The 15,744-nt window shown below is 55.0% G+C and overlaps 1 protein-coding gene and 1 non-coding gene across 2 annotated transcripts in view; one reads left to right on the plus strand and one right to left on the minus strand.

Moving 5' to 3' along the window:
- Positions 1-542: 542 nt before the first annotated feature.
- On the minus strand, positions 543-634 carry TRNAR-UCU (transfer RNA arginine (anticodon UCU)). Its single transcript is given in 2 exon segments — positions 543-578; positions 598-634. It is a non-coding gene; the product is annotated as a tRNA-Arg (tRNA).
- A 500-nt stretch (positions 635-1,134) lies between these two features.
- The window catches only part of SLC27A4 (solute carrier family 27 member 4), a 20,834-nt gene continuing 6,224 nt past the window's right edge, over positions 1,135-15,744 (plus strand). The window contains exons 1-10 of the mRNA XM_017848179.1: positions 1,135-1,300; positions 1,769-1,879; positions 2,957-3,123; positions 6,153-6,547; positions 9,486-9,644; positions 11,252-11,321; positions 11,424-11,515; positions 13,362-13,471; positions 13,749-13,958; positions 14,139-14,427. Of these exons, the coding sequence (XP_017703668.1) occupies positions 2,963-3,123; positions 6,153-6,547; positions 9,486-9,644; positions 11,252-11,321; positions 11,424-11,515; positions 13,362-13,471; positions 13,749-13,958; positions 14,139-14,427 (1,486 nt within the window). The 5' untranslated portion in view covers positions 1,135-1,300; positions 1,769-1,879; positions 2,957-2,962. The remainder of the gene's footprint in view (positions 1,301-1,768; positions 1,880-2,956; positions 3,124-6,152; positions 6,548-9,485; positions 9,645-11,251; positions 11,322-11,423; positions 11,516-13,361; positions 13,472-13,748; positions 13,959-14,138; positions 14,428-15,744) is intronic.

The raw sequence follows: 15,744 nt of genomic DNA on the forward strand, positions 1-15,744 counted from the left end.
TTTTTCAGACGGAGACTTGCTCTGTCACCCAGGCTGGAGTGCGTGGCACAATCTCGGCTTACTGCAACCTCCGCCTCCCAGGTTCAAGCAATTCTCCTGCCTCAGCCTCCGAGGGATCTATTCCAAGTGGCAATTGTGGATGCCCGACATGGTTAATTAACAAGACACCAATTTTTCAGAGGCCAAGAGTCCCAACAGGGCCAAGAATCTGGCCACTTGCCTATGGCTCTGCAGGTGGCATGACAAATAAGGGCATAGGTTTATAGGTTAACTGATTTACTGCAGGGACCAGAGATCATAGATGGTGAAGTTAACTAAGGGCCTCCAAATCTGTGTCCTTTGTGCCAACAGGTGTGCCAGGCTGCTCACAAGACACCATGGTATGAGAAAGGATTCCTCTTAGTCACCCAGACACCAGGTTTCTAGCTGTGTGGCAGCAAAGTTGGGTGTGATTTATGATTTTCTTTATGAACTTTATTAGATAGGTCCTGGAGTCCTCAAAACACGCAGGTGGAAGTCAGGGAGTAGGAGCCATCAAAATTCGACTCTGATGGGACTCGAACCCACAACCTTTGAATGACCACACAAAGCTCAAGCTAGAAGTCCAATGCGCTATCCATTGCGCCACAGAGCCGGCTGTGGAGTGCAGCCGCCCGCTCACCGCTGCCTGAAATCGCCCTCTTAGCGAGCTTCTAGGTTTGGTGCTGGGTGTTTGCTGAACTCGGCCGGGGCCCGAGCGCGTGCTTCGGGTTTTCGGCTGTGGTGTGGATTGGGGTGCTCTTCCTACATCCGGGCGCTGGGGACATCAGTGGGTAAGGGCCGGGATCGGCAGGGAGGAAGGGCCGGGGTGAAGTCCGCCTGTCTCCTCGCGGACTCGGAGGTCTACTCGGGGGTCTCCTCGGCCGGGTGGGGCGGGGCGGCGTGGACTACAACTCCCAGCTTGCCGCGCGGCGGCGCCACCCAAAGCAGTTGCACGCGCAGGGGCGGGCTGGGCCGGCGGCGCCGGCGCGCTGGGGTGCGCTGCGCCGCCGCTCTGTGGCTTGCACGGCCGCGGGGAGTGCGGCAGGCGTTCTCCGGCCCGGCACAAGCCGGTGTTGGGTTGCGGAAGGCGGGCGGTGGGAGGAAGCGCGGCGGCCTGGCGGCTGGCGGGGCGGCCGGGCCATGCAGGGCGCAGAGCCGGCTAAGTCCTGCTGAGACCCGGCTTCGTGCGCCCAGGGGCGGCTAATGCACCTCGCGCTCCCTACTCTGCTGCAACCGGGCCGCATCTGGACGGGGCGTCGCGCGGCGGAGCCGACGCCGGGTGAGCACAGACCGGGCCGGTGGGTTCCCGGGTGGGGAAATGTGCCGGGCCGAGTCGGGCGAGGTGGCGGTGCGGACCCCAGGTGGGGGGCGCGCCCTGCGGCGTTGTTTCCCGGACAGACGCACTGTTACGTTGCTGTCTAGGGGCGAGGGCGGTACGCGTGACCCGGGACAGGGGCCCGAGGGAACTGGTCCCCCTCTTCTGGCCTCTTCTTGCCCCATCCGCCATCCTTCCAGGACAGGTTCCTGTCCCTCTGCCGTGGCGGTCTATGGGAGGCCAGAGATCTGAGGATCCTGGACCCTGGAGTTGGGGTTGAGGACTCTGCTTCAGTTCCCCGCCCCGGCTTTTGCTTTTCGCGAGGGGCGGGGAGATGGTGTCCCAGGGCTTCTTGTGGTCCAGACCATTCCCTTATCCTGGCTTGGAGGCTCTCAGGCCATTTCACATTTGTGACCTTCATCTACTCCCAAGAACAGGAAAACCCGGAGAAAAACAGCCCCATCAGATGTCCCCTTGAGCAAGTCCTCCAAGCTCCAGGAATAGAATCCAAGAGTCCTAGCTTAGCCCAGCCCCTGAAGCACAGTAAGTCGTTCGCCTTCCCCTAAGTCCCAGACCCTAAAGATTCATCCGAGTGTCTGTGTGTGTCTCCGTGTTGTGGGGTGGTATCTTCAAGGTCCTCCTCGCCTCCCTCAATCAGCTTTGCCCCTGGGCGGTCACCTCTCAAGCACCTCCAGGCTCTAACTCGTTTTCTGGGTCGCCCTCTATCGACCAGCAGACGCACTGCGATGCCTGAGCCTGTGGGCAGGGACCCAGCAGGGTATCTTTTCCAGGGAGCTGCCCCTTTGACTTGGCCTGGTCATCCACAGACCCTCCCTGGGTCTCTGGGTGGGGAGTCGAGCCAGATACTTTTTTTTTTTTTTTTTTTTGAGACGGAGTCTCGCTCTGTCTCCCAGGCTGGAGTGCAGTGGCACAATCTCGCCCCAGTGCAATCTCCGCCTCCCGGGTTCAAGCAATTCTTCTGCCTCAGCCTCCTGTGTAGCTGGGATTGCAGGTGTGTACCACCAAGCCTGGCCAATTTTTGTATTTTTAGTAGAGATGGGGTTTCGCCATCTTGGTCAGGGTGATCTTGAACTCCTGACCTCGTGATCCGCCTGCCCTGGCCTCCCAAAGTGCTGGGATTACAGGTATGAGCCACCACTGCTGACGAGCCAGAGGCTCTTAGTGGATACCCACCCCCAGGCCATCTGGTTTAGAGACCTTGGATGTCACAAGAGTGAACTGTCCTGTTTTGGCTAGAAAAGCCTCTTAGAACCGTCTCCCTATACCCATTGCACAGAGGGCAGAGACTAAAGTCTAAAATGTGAAAGGGTCTTGCCCAAGGTCACTTGGAGAATGGTAGGCAGAGATGGGACTATGAGACGAGAACCAGCCTCCTGCTTCTCACACTTGGAATTCCTCATTTCAAGTGCCAAGCCCCTAGCCTGCCCCCACCAGGCCATGCCTGGAAAGGGACCCCTGTGGTCAGTCACCCAACTCAGTATGGCTAAGCCTTACCACAGGCTGTCCCCTTGGGATCACAGTGGCCTGGCTATCTGGGCTGGGAGGTAGGAGACCTGGAGGGGTGGGTGTTTGGGTCCGCTAACTGCTCTGTGTCTGCAGGCCACAATGCTGCTTGGAGCCTCTCTAGTGGGGGTGCTGCTGTTCTCCAAGCTGGTGCTGAAACTGCCCTGGACCCAGGTGGGATTCTCCCTGCTGTTCCTCTACTTGGGATCTGGAGGCTGGCGCTTCATCCGGGTCTTCATCAAAACCATCAGGCGCGATATTTTGTGAGTACCTAGGCCAGCCTTTCCTGGGGTCTCTCACACTACAGTGAGCTTCTGGTCCCCCAAGTCTCCCCAGGCCAGACCTCATGGTCTCTACCAGCACAGGGCAGCTGAGCTGAGTTCCAGAACAGCAACCTCTGCTCCACACCCTTCCCCTGGCAATGGTACCTGGTACCTCCATCTCCAAGGTCAAAGTCTTTTCCCAGGGAATCTCCCTAACTTGAGGTTCCTAGGCCTTGGGCAGGCTTGGCCTAGGATATACATTGAACACCAAGTGTGTTGAGACATCTGCAAGGGGTCCTGAGAACTCTGTAAGTTTGTGAAAGGGTAAAGAGGAACCTTGGGGAAAGGCCCTGCCCTCAGGTTGGCAGGGGTGCAAGATGGCACAGGGGGCACTGAGTTCTAGAGCAGGGCCCCTACTCAGATGTCTGGGATAACCTGCTCCCCAAAGAAAGCCAGATATGCTCCAAGGGACATCCTGTACCAGAAATACTTATTCCTGCTTGTTCTCTACTAGGTGCCAGGCTAGCTTTGGGGTCCAGAGAGGAATAAGGCAGACCCCATCTGCCAAGCTCAGATTGGTCAGGAGAAAGAAAGGGACACAGCACATCTGTAAACTGGCAGTCCCATGTGGGCAGAGACCCTGGTGCAGAGACCCTGGTGCAGAGACTCTGGTGCAGCGTTGCTCACTACTGTGTCCCAGCACCCAGTTCAGTGACCCACACCCAGCACAGGCAGCTCAGCATTTGTCATTCTGGGTTGATTACAAAAGAAGGCACAGAGCGGCACACCAGGAAGGGTGGTAACTGGGAGCATGGAGCAAGGAGAGACAGCCTCCAGCCAGGAATCAGAGAAGGCCTCCTGGAGAAAAGTGGCTGTACTTGAGAGGTGCCTTAGTGGTGGTGGAAGGAGATGAGTCCCAACCAGAAGGCACAACATCAGCAACAAAGCCATGGAGTCCAGGGCTGGGCGCAGTGGCTCACACCTCTAATCCTAGCACTTTGGGAGGCCGAAGTGAGTGGATCACTTGACCTCAGGAGTTCGAGACCAACCTGGGCAACACGGCAAAACCCCGTCCCTACCAAAATACAAAAAAATTAGTCAGGCACGGTGGTGTGCACCTGTGGTTCCAGCTACTTGGGAGGCTGAGGTTGGGAGCATCATCTGAGCCTGGGAAGCGGAGGTTGCAGTGAGCTGACATTGCATCACTGCACTCTAACCTGGGTGACAGAGTGTGATCCCATCTCAAAAAAAAAAAAAAGGCCGGGCGCAGTGGCTCACGCCTGTAATCCCAGCACTTTAGGAGGCCGAGGCGGGTGGATTACGAGGTCAGGAGATTGAGACCATCCTGGCTAACACAGTGAAACCCTGTCTCTACTAAAGAATACAAAAAATTAGCCAGGTGTAGTGGCAGGCGCCTATAGTCCCAGCTACTCGGGAGGCTGAGGCAGAAGAATGGCTTGAACCCAGGAGGCGGAGGTTGCAGTGAGCCGAGATTGCACCACTGCACTCCAGCCTGGGGCAGAGCAAGACTCTTATCTCAAAAAAAAAAAAAAAAAAAAAAAAAGGGGGCCGGGGGGGGNCAGGCAGCTCAGCATTTGTCATTCTGGGTTGATTACAAAAGAAGGCACAGAGCGGCACACCAGGAAGGGTGGTAACTGGGAGCATGGAGCAAGGAGAGACAGCCTCCAGCCAGGAATCAGAGAAGGCCTCCTGGAGAAAAAGTGGCTGTACTTGAGAGGTGCCTTAGTGGTGGTGGAAGGAGATGAGTCCCAACCAGAAGGCACAACATCAGCAACAAAGCCATGGAGTCCAGGGCTGGGCGCAGTGGCTCACACCTCTAATCCTAGCACTTTGGGAGGCCGAAGTGAGTGGATCACTTGACCTCAGGAGTTCGAGACCAACCTGGGCAACACGGCAAAACCCCGTCCCTACCAAAATACAAAAAAATTAGTCAGGCACGGTGGTGTGCACCTGTGGTTCCAGCTACTTGGGAGGCTGAGGTTGGGAGCATCATCTGAGCCTGGGAAGCGGAGGTTGCAGTGAGCTGACATTGCATCACTGCACTCTAACCTGGGTGACAGAGTGTGATCCCATCTCAAAAAAAAAAAAAAGGCCGGGCGCAGTGGCTCACGCCTGTAATCCCAGCACTTTAGGAGGCCGAGGCGGGTGGATTACGAGGTCAGGAGATTGAGACCATCCTGGCTAACACAGTGAAACCCTGTCTCTACTAAAGAATACAAAAAATTAGCCAGGTGTAGTGGCAGGCGCCTATAGTCCCAGCTACTCGGGAGGCTGAGGCAGAAGAATGGCTTGAACCCAGGAGGCGGAGGTTGCAGTGAGCCGAGATTGCACCACTGCACTCCAGCCTGGGGCAGAGCAAGACTCTTATCACAAAAAAAAAAAAAAAAAAAAAAAAGGTGGCAGGAGTGGGATGTTGCCAAGTGATTCCACAAAGTTATTGAACATCTACTCTGCCTGGCACAGGACCCAGGGGACGGAGTGTTGTATAAGACAGAAGCCTATCCCAGCTAGGCACACAGGGAGAAAGACTGGACAGACCAGTAAATTCATTCTTTATTTACTGTGGTCATGGTGGGTGGGGGGAGCAGCTGGACTGTGGGAGGCCCCAAACAAGGAGGTTGGACTTTTACAGGAAGCTCTGGAGACCTAGGAGGTTTCTGCTGGAGCAGCGGGCTGAGAGGGTAGGAGTTGAACTCTGGAGCCAGAGAGGCCTAGAGTTCAAATCTCAGCTCAGCCACCCTCCATCCATGAAGCTTTGAGCAGGCCACGGCACCACGAGCCTTGATTTCCTTCTGTGTAAGGGAAGATAGGAATCACACGAACTCTCAGTGTTATTGAGCGGCATCAGTAAGACGGTGCATGTTCCCAGCGGAAGCCGGGAGATGGAAGTGTTGTAGGGCATCTGGCTCATGAAGCATAGGCTGGCGAAGCAGCAGCCTGGGGTAGGGTGTCAGGACCCCTCACTCCCAACCATGGCAGGCACAACGCCCTCTCTTGCTCACACACAGTGGCGGCTTGGTGCTCCTGAAGGTGAAGGCGAAGGTGCGACAGTGCCTGCGGGAGCGGCGGACGGTGCCCATTTTGTTTGCCTCTACCGTTCGGCGCCACCCCGACAAGACGGCCCTGATCTTCGAGGGCACAGATACCCACTGGACCTTCCGCCAGCTGGATGAGTACTCGAGCAGCGTAGCCAACTTCCTGCAGGCCCGGGGCCTGGCCTCAGGCGATGTGGCTGCCATCTTCATGGAGAACCGCAATGAGTTCGTGGGCCTATGGCTGGGCATGGCCAAGCTCGGTGTGGAGGCGGCCCTCATCAACACCAACCTGCGGCGGGATGCCCTGCTCCACTGCCTCACCACCTCACGTGCACGGGCCCTTGTCTTTGGCAGCGAAATGGCCTCAGGTGAGCCCCAAGGGGGTGAGGGACAAGCAGGAACTCCATGGGATCTTACACTGACCACGGCTCCCTTCCAGCCCTGCCGAGGCTGTGTGGGTCAGTGGTTAAGGGCACAGAGTGGGGTCAGACAGCTTAGGCAGTGCCACGAGTAAACTGTAGATCCTGGGAAAGGGACTGATTTCTCTGAGCCTCAGTTTCCTCATCCGTAGTTCCTACTTCATACTGTTTTCAAAAAGGTACTTCAGGCTGGGCATAATGGCTCACACCTGTAATCCCAGCACATTGGGAGGCCAAGGCAAGAGGATCCCTTGAGCCTAGGAGTTTGAGACCAGCCTAGGCAACATAGTAAGATCCTGTCTCTACTAGGAAACTTTTTTTTGAGACAGGGTCTTGCTCTGTCACCCAGGCTGGAGTGCAGTGGTGCAATCACAGCTCACAGCAGCCTTGACCTCTCAGGCTCAAGCAATCCATCCACCTCAGCCTCGTGAGTAGCTGGGACCACAGACATGCACCACCATGCCTGGCTAAATTTTGCATTTTTTGTAGATACTCAGTTTTGTCATGTTGCCCAGGCTGGTCTCAGACTCTTAAGTTCAAGCAATCCACCCACCTCTGCCTCTCAAAGTGCTGGGATTATAGACATGAATCCTCCTGGCCTACTAAAAAAGTTTTTAAAAAATTAGCTAGGCATGGTGACATGGACCTGTAGTCCCAGCTACTGAGGCAGGAGGATCACTTAAGACTAAGGTCGAGGCTGCAGTCAGTGGCGATTGTGCCACTTCACTCTAGCCTGGCAGACAGAATGAGACCCCGTCTCAAAAAAAAAAAAAACAACGCTGCGTGCGGTGGCTCATGCCTATAAATCCCAGCACTTTGAGAGGCCGAGGTGGGCAGATTTGAGATCAGGAGTTCGAGACCAGCCTGACCAACATGGTGAAACCCGGTCTCTAATAAAAATGCAAAAAAAAAAACTAGCCGAGCATGGAGGTGCGCACCTGTAGTCCCAGCTACTCGGGAGACTGAAGTAGGAGAATCGCTTGAACCCAGGAGACAGAGGTTGCAGTGAGCCAGGATCACGTCACTGCATTCCACCCTGGGTGACAGAGAGAGGTTACGTCTCAAAAAAAAAGATACTTCACCTGAAGCACTAGCAACACGGCTGATGCGAAGTGGCCCCTCAGTACAATGGTAATCATCCTTGTGACTAATTAGGCCATATCTAGCTCATCTGTATAATGGGAACAAAATTAATTCCCCACTGTCCTCACAGAGCCTGCATTTTATTTGCTGCCACAATGGGCACCTGCAAAGTGCTGACGCTGCTGCTTTCCAAGAGCAGCTCTAATCGCCATAAAGACCGGGGAAGGTAGGGATCTTGGTTTTATGGATTATGAGCCTGGGGTTCAGAAGGGTTTGTGAGGAGCTCACCCAAGGTCACACAGTTGGTAAGTGGCAGAACTGGGGTTTGATCTTCAGCTTGACCACAGTGCTCTGTTTTTCCTCCCCACACTGTTGTATTTGTGGGATAATGAATGGGGAAGTCATTAGGATGCTGAAAGGGGGCCGGGCACGGTGGCTCACGCCTGTAATCCCAGCACTTTTGGAGGCCGAGGAGGGCAGGTCACTTGAGCTCGAGAGTTCAAGACCAGACTGGCCAACATGGTGAAACCCTGTTTTACTAAAATACAAAATTAGCCAGGTGTGGTGGTGCACACCTGTAATCTCAGCTAGTCAGGAAGCTGAGGCACAAGAATCACTTGAACCAAATGAGCCGAGATCATGCCACTGCACTCCAGCCCGGGCGACAGAGTGAAACTCTGTTTTTTTTTTTTTTTTTTGACACGGAGTCTCGCTCTGTCGCCCAGGCTGAAGTGCAGAGGCGCGATCTCGGTTCACTGCAAGCTCTGCCTCCCGGGTTCCCGCCATTCTCCTGCCTGAGCCTCCCGAGTAGCTGGGGACTACAGGTGCCCATCACCACACCCGGCAAATTTTTTGTATTTTTAGTAGAGATGGGGTTTCACCGTGTTAACCAGGATGGTCTCGATCTCCTGACCTCATGATCTGCCCGCCTCGGCCTCCCAAAGTGCTGGGATTACAGGCGTGAGCCACCACGCCCGGCCGAAACTCTGTCTTAAAAAAAAAAAAAGATGCTGAAAGGGGGCAGGCACAGTGGCTCATGCCTGTAATCCTAGCACTTTGGGAGACCAAGGCAGGAGAATCTCTTGAGCCCAGGAGTTCAAGACCTGCTTAGACAACATAGTGAGCCCCTGTCTCTATTTTAAAAAGCAAAAAAAAAAAAAGAAAGAAAAGAAAAAATGGTGCTGAAAGAGGAGAGGGAAGAAGGCAGCCAGGGAAGAGGAGAGGGTTGGGCAAATCAAGAGGAAGCCAGGGAGGTGGGGCCAAGCTGACCAGCGCTGCTCCTTGCCTGGGCGGGTGGTCATGTGATGTCTGTGCAGCACACGCGGGAGCCTGATAGAAGGTTCCCACTCTCGGAAGGGGATGGACGGCCACTGGCCTCTGACCCGCACTCCTCCCTTCTATCTGGTGCCCCACAGAGTAAGTAGTGCGGGACAGTGAGTGGGAGCCCAGACCTTGGTGTGAGGTAGAGCTGGCATTGCATGCCAGGTCCAGCACATTCTACCTGTGAGCAGATCCTCTCATTCTCAGAGCCTCAATCTTCTCATCTGTAAGAGGGGCAGTCATTGGTCCCTCCTTCCCAGGGCTGTGAGACCAGGGAATGCAGGTAAAGCGGGCCTACTCTGTGGTTAACCCATGGCTAATAGAACCGTTGCAGGTGCCCCTGTCAGCACTGAAGGCCCAGTTGCTTCCCTGCCTCTCCTTCTGCCCAGTCAGTCTCCTCAGCAACATGGCCAGCCCTGCTGGGAGCAGAGGTCCTTGGCAACATGGGGTTTTCTGGCCTGCTGACTGCCCTGTCTCTCCACAGCCATCTGTGAGATCCATGCCAGCCTGGACCCCTCGCTCACCCTCTTCTGCTCTGGCTCCTGGGAGCCCAATGCGGTGCCTACAAGCACAGAACACCTGGACCCTCTGCTGAAAGATGCTCCCAAGCACCTGCCCAGTTGCCCTGACAAGGGCTTCACAGGTGGGCTCCGTCCCCACCCCATAGAGGGGCGCTTTCACGGGCCCTGGACAGAGCACTGGCCTCAGTGCCAGAAGGAGGCTTTTCTGGAAACTGGCCGTGTGCCTGGAACATGTCACATCACCTTCTTTTTCCATCTGGAAAATGGTGACAGTAAACCTGGGCTGCTCCAGGGTTACTGTGAAGGTGGCATGAGCTGATGTGCGTCACAGTGCCAGATACAGGGCTGAGGACACAGGAGCTCACAAAGTCCAGTCTGATTTGTTGAACAAACTTTCATTGATGCCTAATGGAGAATCCTGTGGACTCCAGGAACCTGCCTGGTCTGGGCTTTCTTGGGGTTGGGTGGGAGGGTGGGTGAGGAGCAAGACCCTTTGAATATTCATCAAGTGCCTCTTCAGTGCAGGACACCTTGGGATCTCCAGCTGTGATCCTCTCCCAGGGCTGTGCTGCCTCCCTGACCCCGCCTCCAGGCAGCCTCCCTGAGCCTCTCACCCCTCTTCTTTTATACTGTAGCCTACCTGGTTCTTCTGCTCTTCTCATTCCCTTTCCTGTGAAGCCACATTGCCTGGTGGCTCAGAGCTTGGGCTGTCGAGTCAGATCCGAGTTTATATCCTGGCTCTACTGCTTCCTTTGTGTGAACCCTGACACTTGCCCTGCCCTTGGAGCCTCAGTTCCCACAGCCATAAAACTGGGGACAGTAACAGAACCTACTCTATGGGTAGCTTTGAGGGATGAAAAAAAATACAGTGGGGCCAGTCCTGAAGCTAGGGTATGGCAGGAGGGGCTCAGTAACTGGTCATTGTCATCAGCACTGTTTAACTTCTCTCTTGTATGTGAATCTGGTCTCTCAGGTGCATTTGTCAGCTACTTCAGGGCAGGGACTCTGGCTGGGTTGCCCCGGTGCCCTCATAGTGCCTAGGGCTGGCAAACAGCAGGCAGCCAGAGACCGTGAGGTGTCTTGGCAGGCGTTCTAAACATGTGGAGTCTTCCTGTGGAGGTCCTGACCTCCAGGGAACCTCAAGTCTGGTAGGGCCAAGCCTCGCATAGAAACTCTAGCGTGGCAGTCCCTGTCGAGGGCTGCAGAGTGGGGCAGATCAATGCTCGGCAGTGCGGAAGCTACCTCAACACCCTACCTCCTGCAACTAACCTCCCTGTCCTTTTATGACTTGGGGCAGGTGTCACCTTTATCGGGAAGCCTACCTGGCACCACCTCCCTTCCTGCAAGCTTGGGCTGAATGTGGCTACTGGGTTTCGACAGGTCCTGTGGCCTCCCTTGGCACTTGCTGCTTAGTATTGGAATTGCCTGTGTCCTCATCTGACTGTTCCACTGAGCTGTGACTGCCAAGAGGGCCAGGCCCATGCCCATCTTGCTCACTGATGTCTCTCTCCCTGCAGGGCCTAGCACAGAGCAAGGGCCCAGGAAATACTTGTTGGAATGGATGCTGGTGTTGGAGCTGAGTGGTATCTGAGGTCATCAGAACAGGCTTCCTGGCAAGGGTGTGATGGGAACAGGTGTTGAAGGGTGTACACCTCCAGGTGTCCGTCTGTGTGACCCTGTGCCCAGCCCTGAGCTGCCCCCAACAGCCACTCGCATCTGTTTTCTTTAGATAAACTGTTCTACATCTACACATCGGGCACCACAGGGCTGCCCAAGGCCGCCATCGTGGTGCACAGCAGGTAAGGGGCAGGTGCTCAGGGTGGGGTAGGCACAGGCAGGGCTGGGGAGCCTCTTCCTGCCTTTTCAGGGCCCACTCAGCCCTCGGCCCTGTGCCCTCCCAGGTATTACCGCATGGCTGCCCTGGTGTACTATGGATTCCGCATGCGGCCCAATGACATCGTCTATGACTGCCTCCCCCTCTACCACTCAGCAGGTAACTCTAGGGCTGTCACTCAGCCTCCAGCACCAGCCAGGTCTCCAGGAACCCCACCCCTGTCAGGCAGTGTGCTACAGTAGAAACACACAGCTTTGGACCAGGTGTGGTGACTCACACCTGTAATCCCAGCACTTTGGGAGGCCAAGGCGGGCGGATCACTTGAGCCAGCTACCTGGGAGGCTGAGGCATGAGAATTGCTTGAACCTGGGAGGCAGAGGTTGCAGTGAGCTGAGATCACGCCACTGCAGTCCAGCCTGGGCAACAGAGCGAAGACAGTGTCTCAGAAAAAATAAAAATAGGCCAGGCGCAGTGGCTCACGCTTGTAATCCCAGCACTTTGGGAGGCCGAAGCAAGTGGATCACGAGGTCAGGAGTTCGAGACCAGCCTGGTCAACGTGGCGAAACCCCGTCTCTACTAAAAGTACAAAAAACAGCTGGGCTTGGTGGCAGGTGCCTGTAATCCCAGCTACTCGGGAGGCTGAGGCAGGAGAATGGTTTGAACCCAGGAGGCACAGGTTGCAATGAGCCTAGATCACGCCATTGCACACCAGCATGGGTGACAGGGCAAGACTCCGTCTCAAAATAAACAAATACACTTAATTTAATTTAAAAATAAAAATAAACAGGATTAGCCAGGCGTGGTGCACATGCCTATGGTCTCAGCTACTGGGGAGGCTGAGACAGAATCACTTGAGCCTGGGAGTTTAAGGCCAGCCTGGGCAACATGGTGAGACCTGTCTCTAGAAAAAATTTTGTTTTAGGCTGGGCGCAGTGGCTGACGCCTGTAATCCCCGCACTTTGGGAGGCCGAGGCGGGCGGATTACGAGGTTAGGAGATCGAGACCATCCTAGCTAACACAGCGAAACCCCATCTCTACTAAAAATACAAAAAAAAAAAAAAAAATAGCCGGGCGTGGTGGCAGGCACCTGTAGTCCCAGCTACTTGGGAGGATGAGGCAGGAGAATGGCGTGAATCCGGGAGGCAGAGCTTGCAGTGAACCGAGATGGCGTACTGCACTCCAGCCTGGGCAACTGGGCAACAGAGTACACGACTCTGTCTCAAAAAAAAAAAAAAAAAAAAAGTTGTTTTAAGATTGAAAAAGGGCCGGCGCGGTGAGCTCAAGGCTGTAATCCCAGCACTGTTGGGAGGCGAGAACGGGCGGATCACGAGGTCGAGGAGTTCAAGACCGTCCTGGCGTAACCGGTGAAACCCCGTCTCTACTAAAAATACAAAAACTAAGCGGGCGAAGGTGGCGGGCGCCTATAGTCCACAGCTACTAGGGGCTGAAGGCAGGAGAATGGCGTAAACCCAGGAGGCAGGCTTGCAGTGACTGAGATCACGGCCACTGCACTCCAGTCCGGGCGACAGGCCAGACTCCACTCAAAAAAAAAAAAAAAAAAAAAAAAAATTGGAAAAAAAAAATTGAAAAAAAAAAATGAAAAAAGGATGAGCACACCAGCCTCACAGTGTGTGTGGCAGTGTCCCATGGAGCATCTGGGCCTGTCTCATTTCATTTTGTTTCCACAGATAAGCATGGCATTGCTGCTGTTTGTAGGGGCTTACACGAAGACAACTTGAATAAATATAGCTCCTGCCCTCCATGTGCTTACAGTCGGGTGTATATGTGAGTGTAGGAGAGGGGCAGGGAGCAAGAGTGCAGCACCAGGGAAGAGCCTGGTGATGGAAGCCGGGGAGGCTTCTTGGAGGAGGTCACCCAAGGCAGGCAGATGTGAGGTGCAGAAGCCTGCAGGGCAGCGCAGGCCTGCCTGGCTGGATGGCAGTATCACTGGTTTGGGGAGGGTCTTCATCTCCCTGACCCTCAGGGGCCATCCCTCTGCCTCCAGGAAACATCGTGGGAATTGGGCAGTGCCTGCTGCATGGCATGACGGTGGTGATTCGGAAGAAGTTCTCAGCCTCCCGGTTCTGGGATGATTGTATCAAGTACAAGTGCACGGTGAGCGAGAGTGGAAGGGGTGAACTGTCTCTTTCCCCTTGTTACCCTCTTCCCAACTACACTTCGGGGCATCTATCTTATAGCTGAGGTGGCCAGTCATTCCAAAGGGCTCATTTGTGGCAAAGTCCCCATTGTTCAGATGGGGAGACTGAGACCTGGAGAGTGAAAGGATGGCATGGCCAGCCCCTGGGGAGAGTAGGAACTTGAGGGATCAGGAGAATCCTAGTGTAGTGAGGGCAGCCTCTGGAGCCTCGAATCACACCAAGTTCACCCCCAGATTGTGCAGTACATTGGTGAACTGTGCCGCTACCTCCTGAACCAGCCACCGCGGGAGGCAGAAAACCAGCACCAGGTTCGCATGGCACTAGGCAACGGCCTCCGGCAGTCCATCTGGACCAACTTTTCCAGCCGCTTTCACATACCCCAGGTGGCTGAGTTCTACGGGGCCACGGAGTGCAACTGTAGCCTGGGCAACTTCGACAGCCAGGTGCGGCCAGGTTGGGGACGGGCGAGGCCGCTGCAGGGATGGCCCACGGAAAGCACTGGACGCAGAGGGGAGGGCAGAGTTCCAGCGTGAGATTGTGGGTGCTGGAGTCCCACCTCCCCCTCATTGTCCAGTTTTGGGCCCATGGTGAGAGAGCCCAGGCCCAAGTCTTGGCCTTCGCAGGTGGGGGCCTGTGGCTTCAACAGCCGCATCCTGTCCTTCGTGTACCCCATCCGGTTGGTACGTGTCAACGAGGACACCATGGAGCTGATCCGGGGGCCCGATGGCGTCTGCATTCCCTGCCAGCCAGGTCTGCCACTTGGGGTTCGGAGAGGGAGGGACTGGTCTGCAAAGGAAGGAATCCAGGTGTGTGTGGATGGGAAGCCCTTTTCTGACCAGTGGCCATCAGTTAGCTCTGCTCCTAGAGCTACAAGTTACTCATTTCTTTGTGTATCCATCCATCCATTCATTCACCATTCTATCTGTCCATCAGTCCGTTCATTCATTCGTTCTTTTTTTTTTTTTTTTTTGAAATGAAGTCTCACTCTGTTGCCCAGGCTGGAGTGCAGTGGCGTGAGCTTGGCTCACTCTAACCTCTGCCTCCTGGGTTCAAGCAATTCTCTTGTCACATCCTCCTGAGTAGCTGGAATTACAGGCTCGGCCACCATGCCTGGCTAGTTTTTCTATTTTCAATAGAGATGGGGTTTCACCATGTTGGCTAGGTTGGTCTCGAACTCCTGACCTCAAGTGATCCACCCACCTTGGCCTCCCAAAATGTTAGTATTACAGATGTGAGCCACCATGCCCAGCCTCATTCATTCATTTTCATATTCCAAATGACCCTGAGTCTTGAGATTTATTCTGACTCAGCTCCTTAGCTCTGTGTCATGGGCGAGTATTCAGCCTCTCTGTGCCTAAGTCCCCTTATCTACAAACTGTGCCCATGCCACACCCGCCCGTGGGGCTGGCCTGAGGATTATGTTTGGTAAAGAACATAAAACTCTGAGTGGGGCCCGGCATGGAGCAGGGGCTTGGGGCACTGGCTTCGTTAGGCTGTCCCCAAGGAGCCTGACCTATGTTCATCTTCCCATCAGTTTCAAGAACAGACATCGCTGGCTCAGTTTGTCCGACCTGCCAAGATGAGCTCTTGGGCTGGGGGAGGTGGGGCATTTCTGTGGCAAGCAGCGTGACTCAAATCAGATCAGGACGCAGAGTACAGGCTGGGAGTGTTGGCTCACACCTGTAATCCCAGCACTTTGGGAGGCTGAGGTGGGCGGATCACCTGAGGTCAGGAGTTCAAGACCAGCCTGGCAAACAGGATGAAACCCATCTCTACTAAAAAATTTTTTTAGGCCGGGCGCGGTGGCTCAAGCCTGTAATCCCAGCACTTTGGGAGGCCGAGACGGGCGGATCACGAGGTCAGGAGATCGAGACCATCCTGGCTAACACGGTGAACCCCCGTCTCTTTTAAAAAATACAAAAAAAAAACTAGCCGGGCGAGGTGGCAGGCGCCTGTAGTCCCAGCTACTCGGGAGGCTGAGGCAGGAGAATGGCGTAGACCCGGGAGGCGGAGCTTGCAGTGAGCTGAGATCCGGCCACTGCACTCCAGCCTGGGCGACAGAGCGAGACTCCGTCTCAAAAAAAAAAAAAAAAAAACTTTTTTTAAAAATTAGCTGGGCGTGTTGGCATGCACCTGTAGTCTCAGCTTCTCGGGAGGCTGAGGCAGGAGAATCGCTTGAACCCAGGAGGTGGAGGTTGCAGTGAGCCAAGATTGCACCACTGCACTCCA

Source organism: Rhinopithecus bieti, unplaced genomic scaffold, assembly GCF_001698545.2.
Source record: "Rhinopithecus bieti isolate Rb0 unplaced genomic scaffold, ASM169854v2 scaffold_29388, whole genome shotgun sequence".
Taxonomy (NCBI): domain Eukaryota; kingdom Metazoa; phylum Chordata; class Mammalia; order Primates; family Cercopithecidae; genus Rhinopithecus; species Rhinopithecus bieti.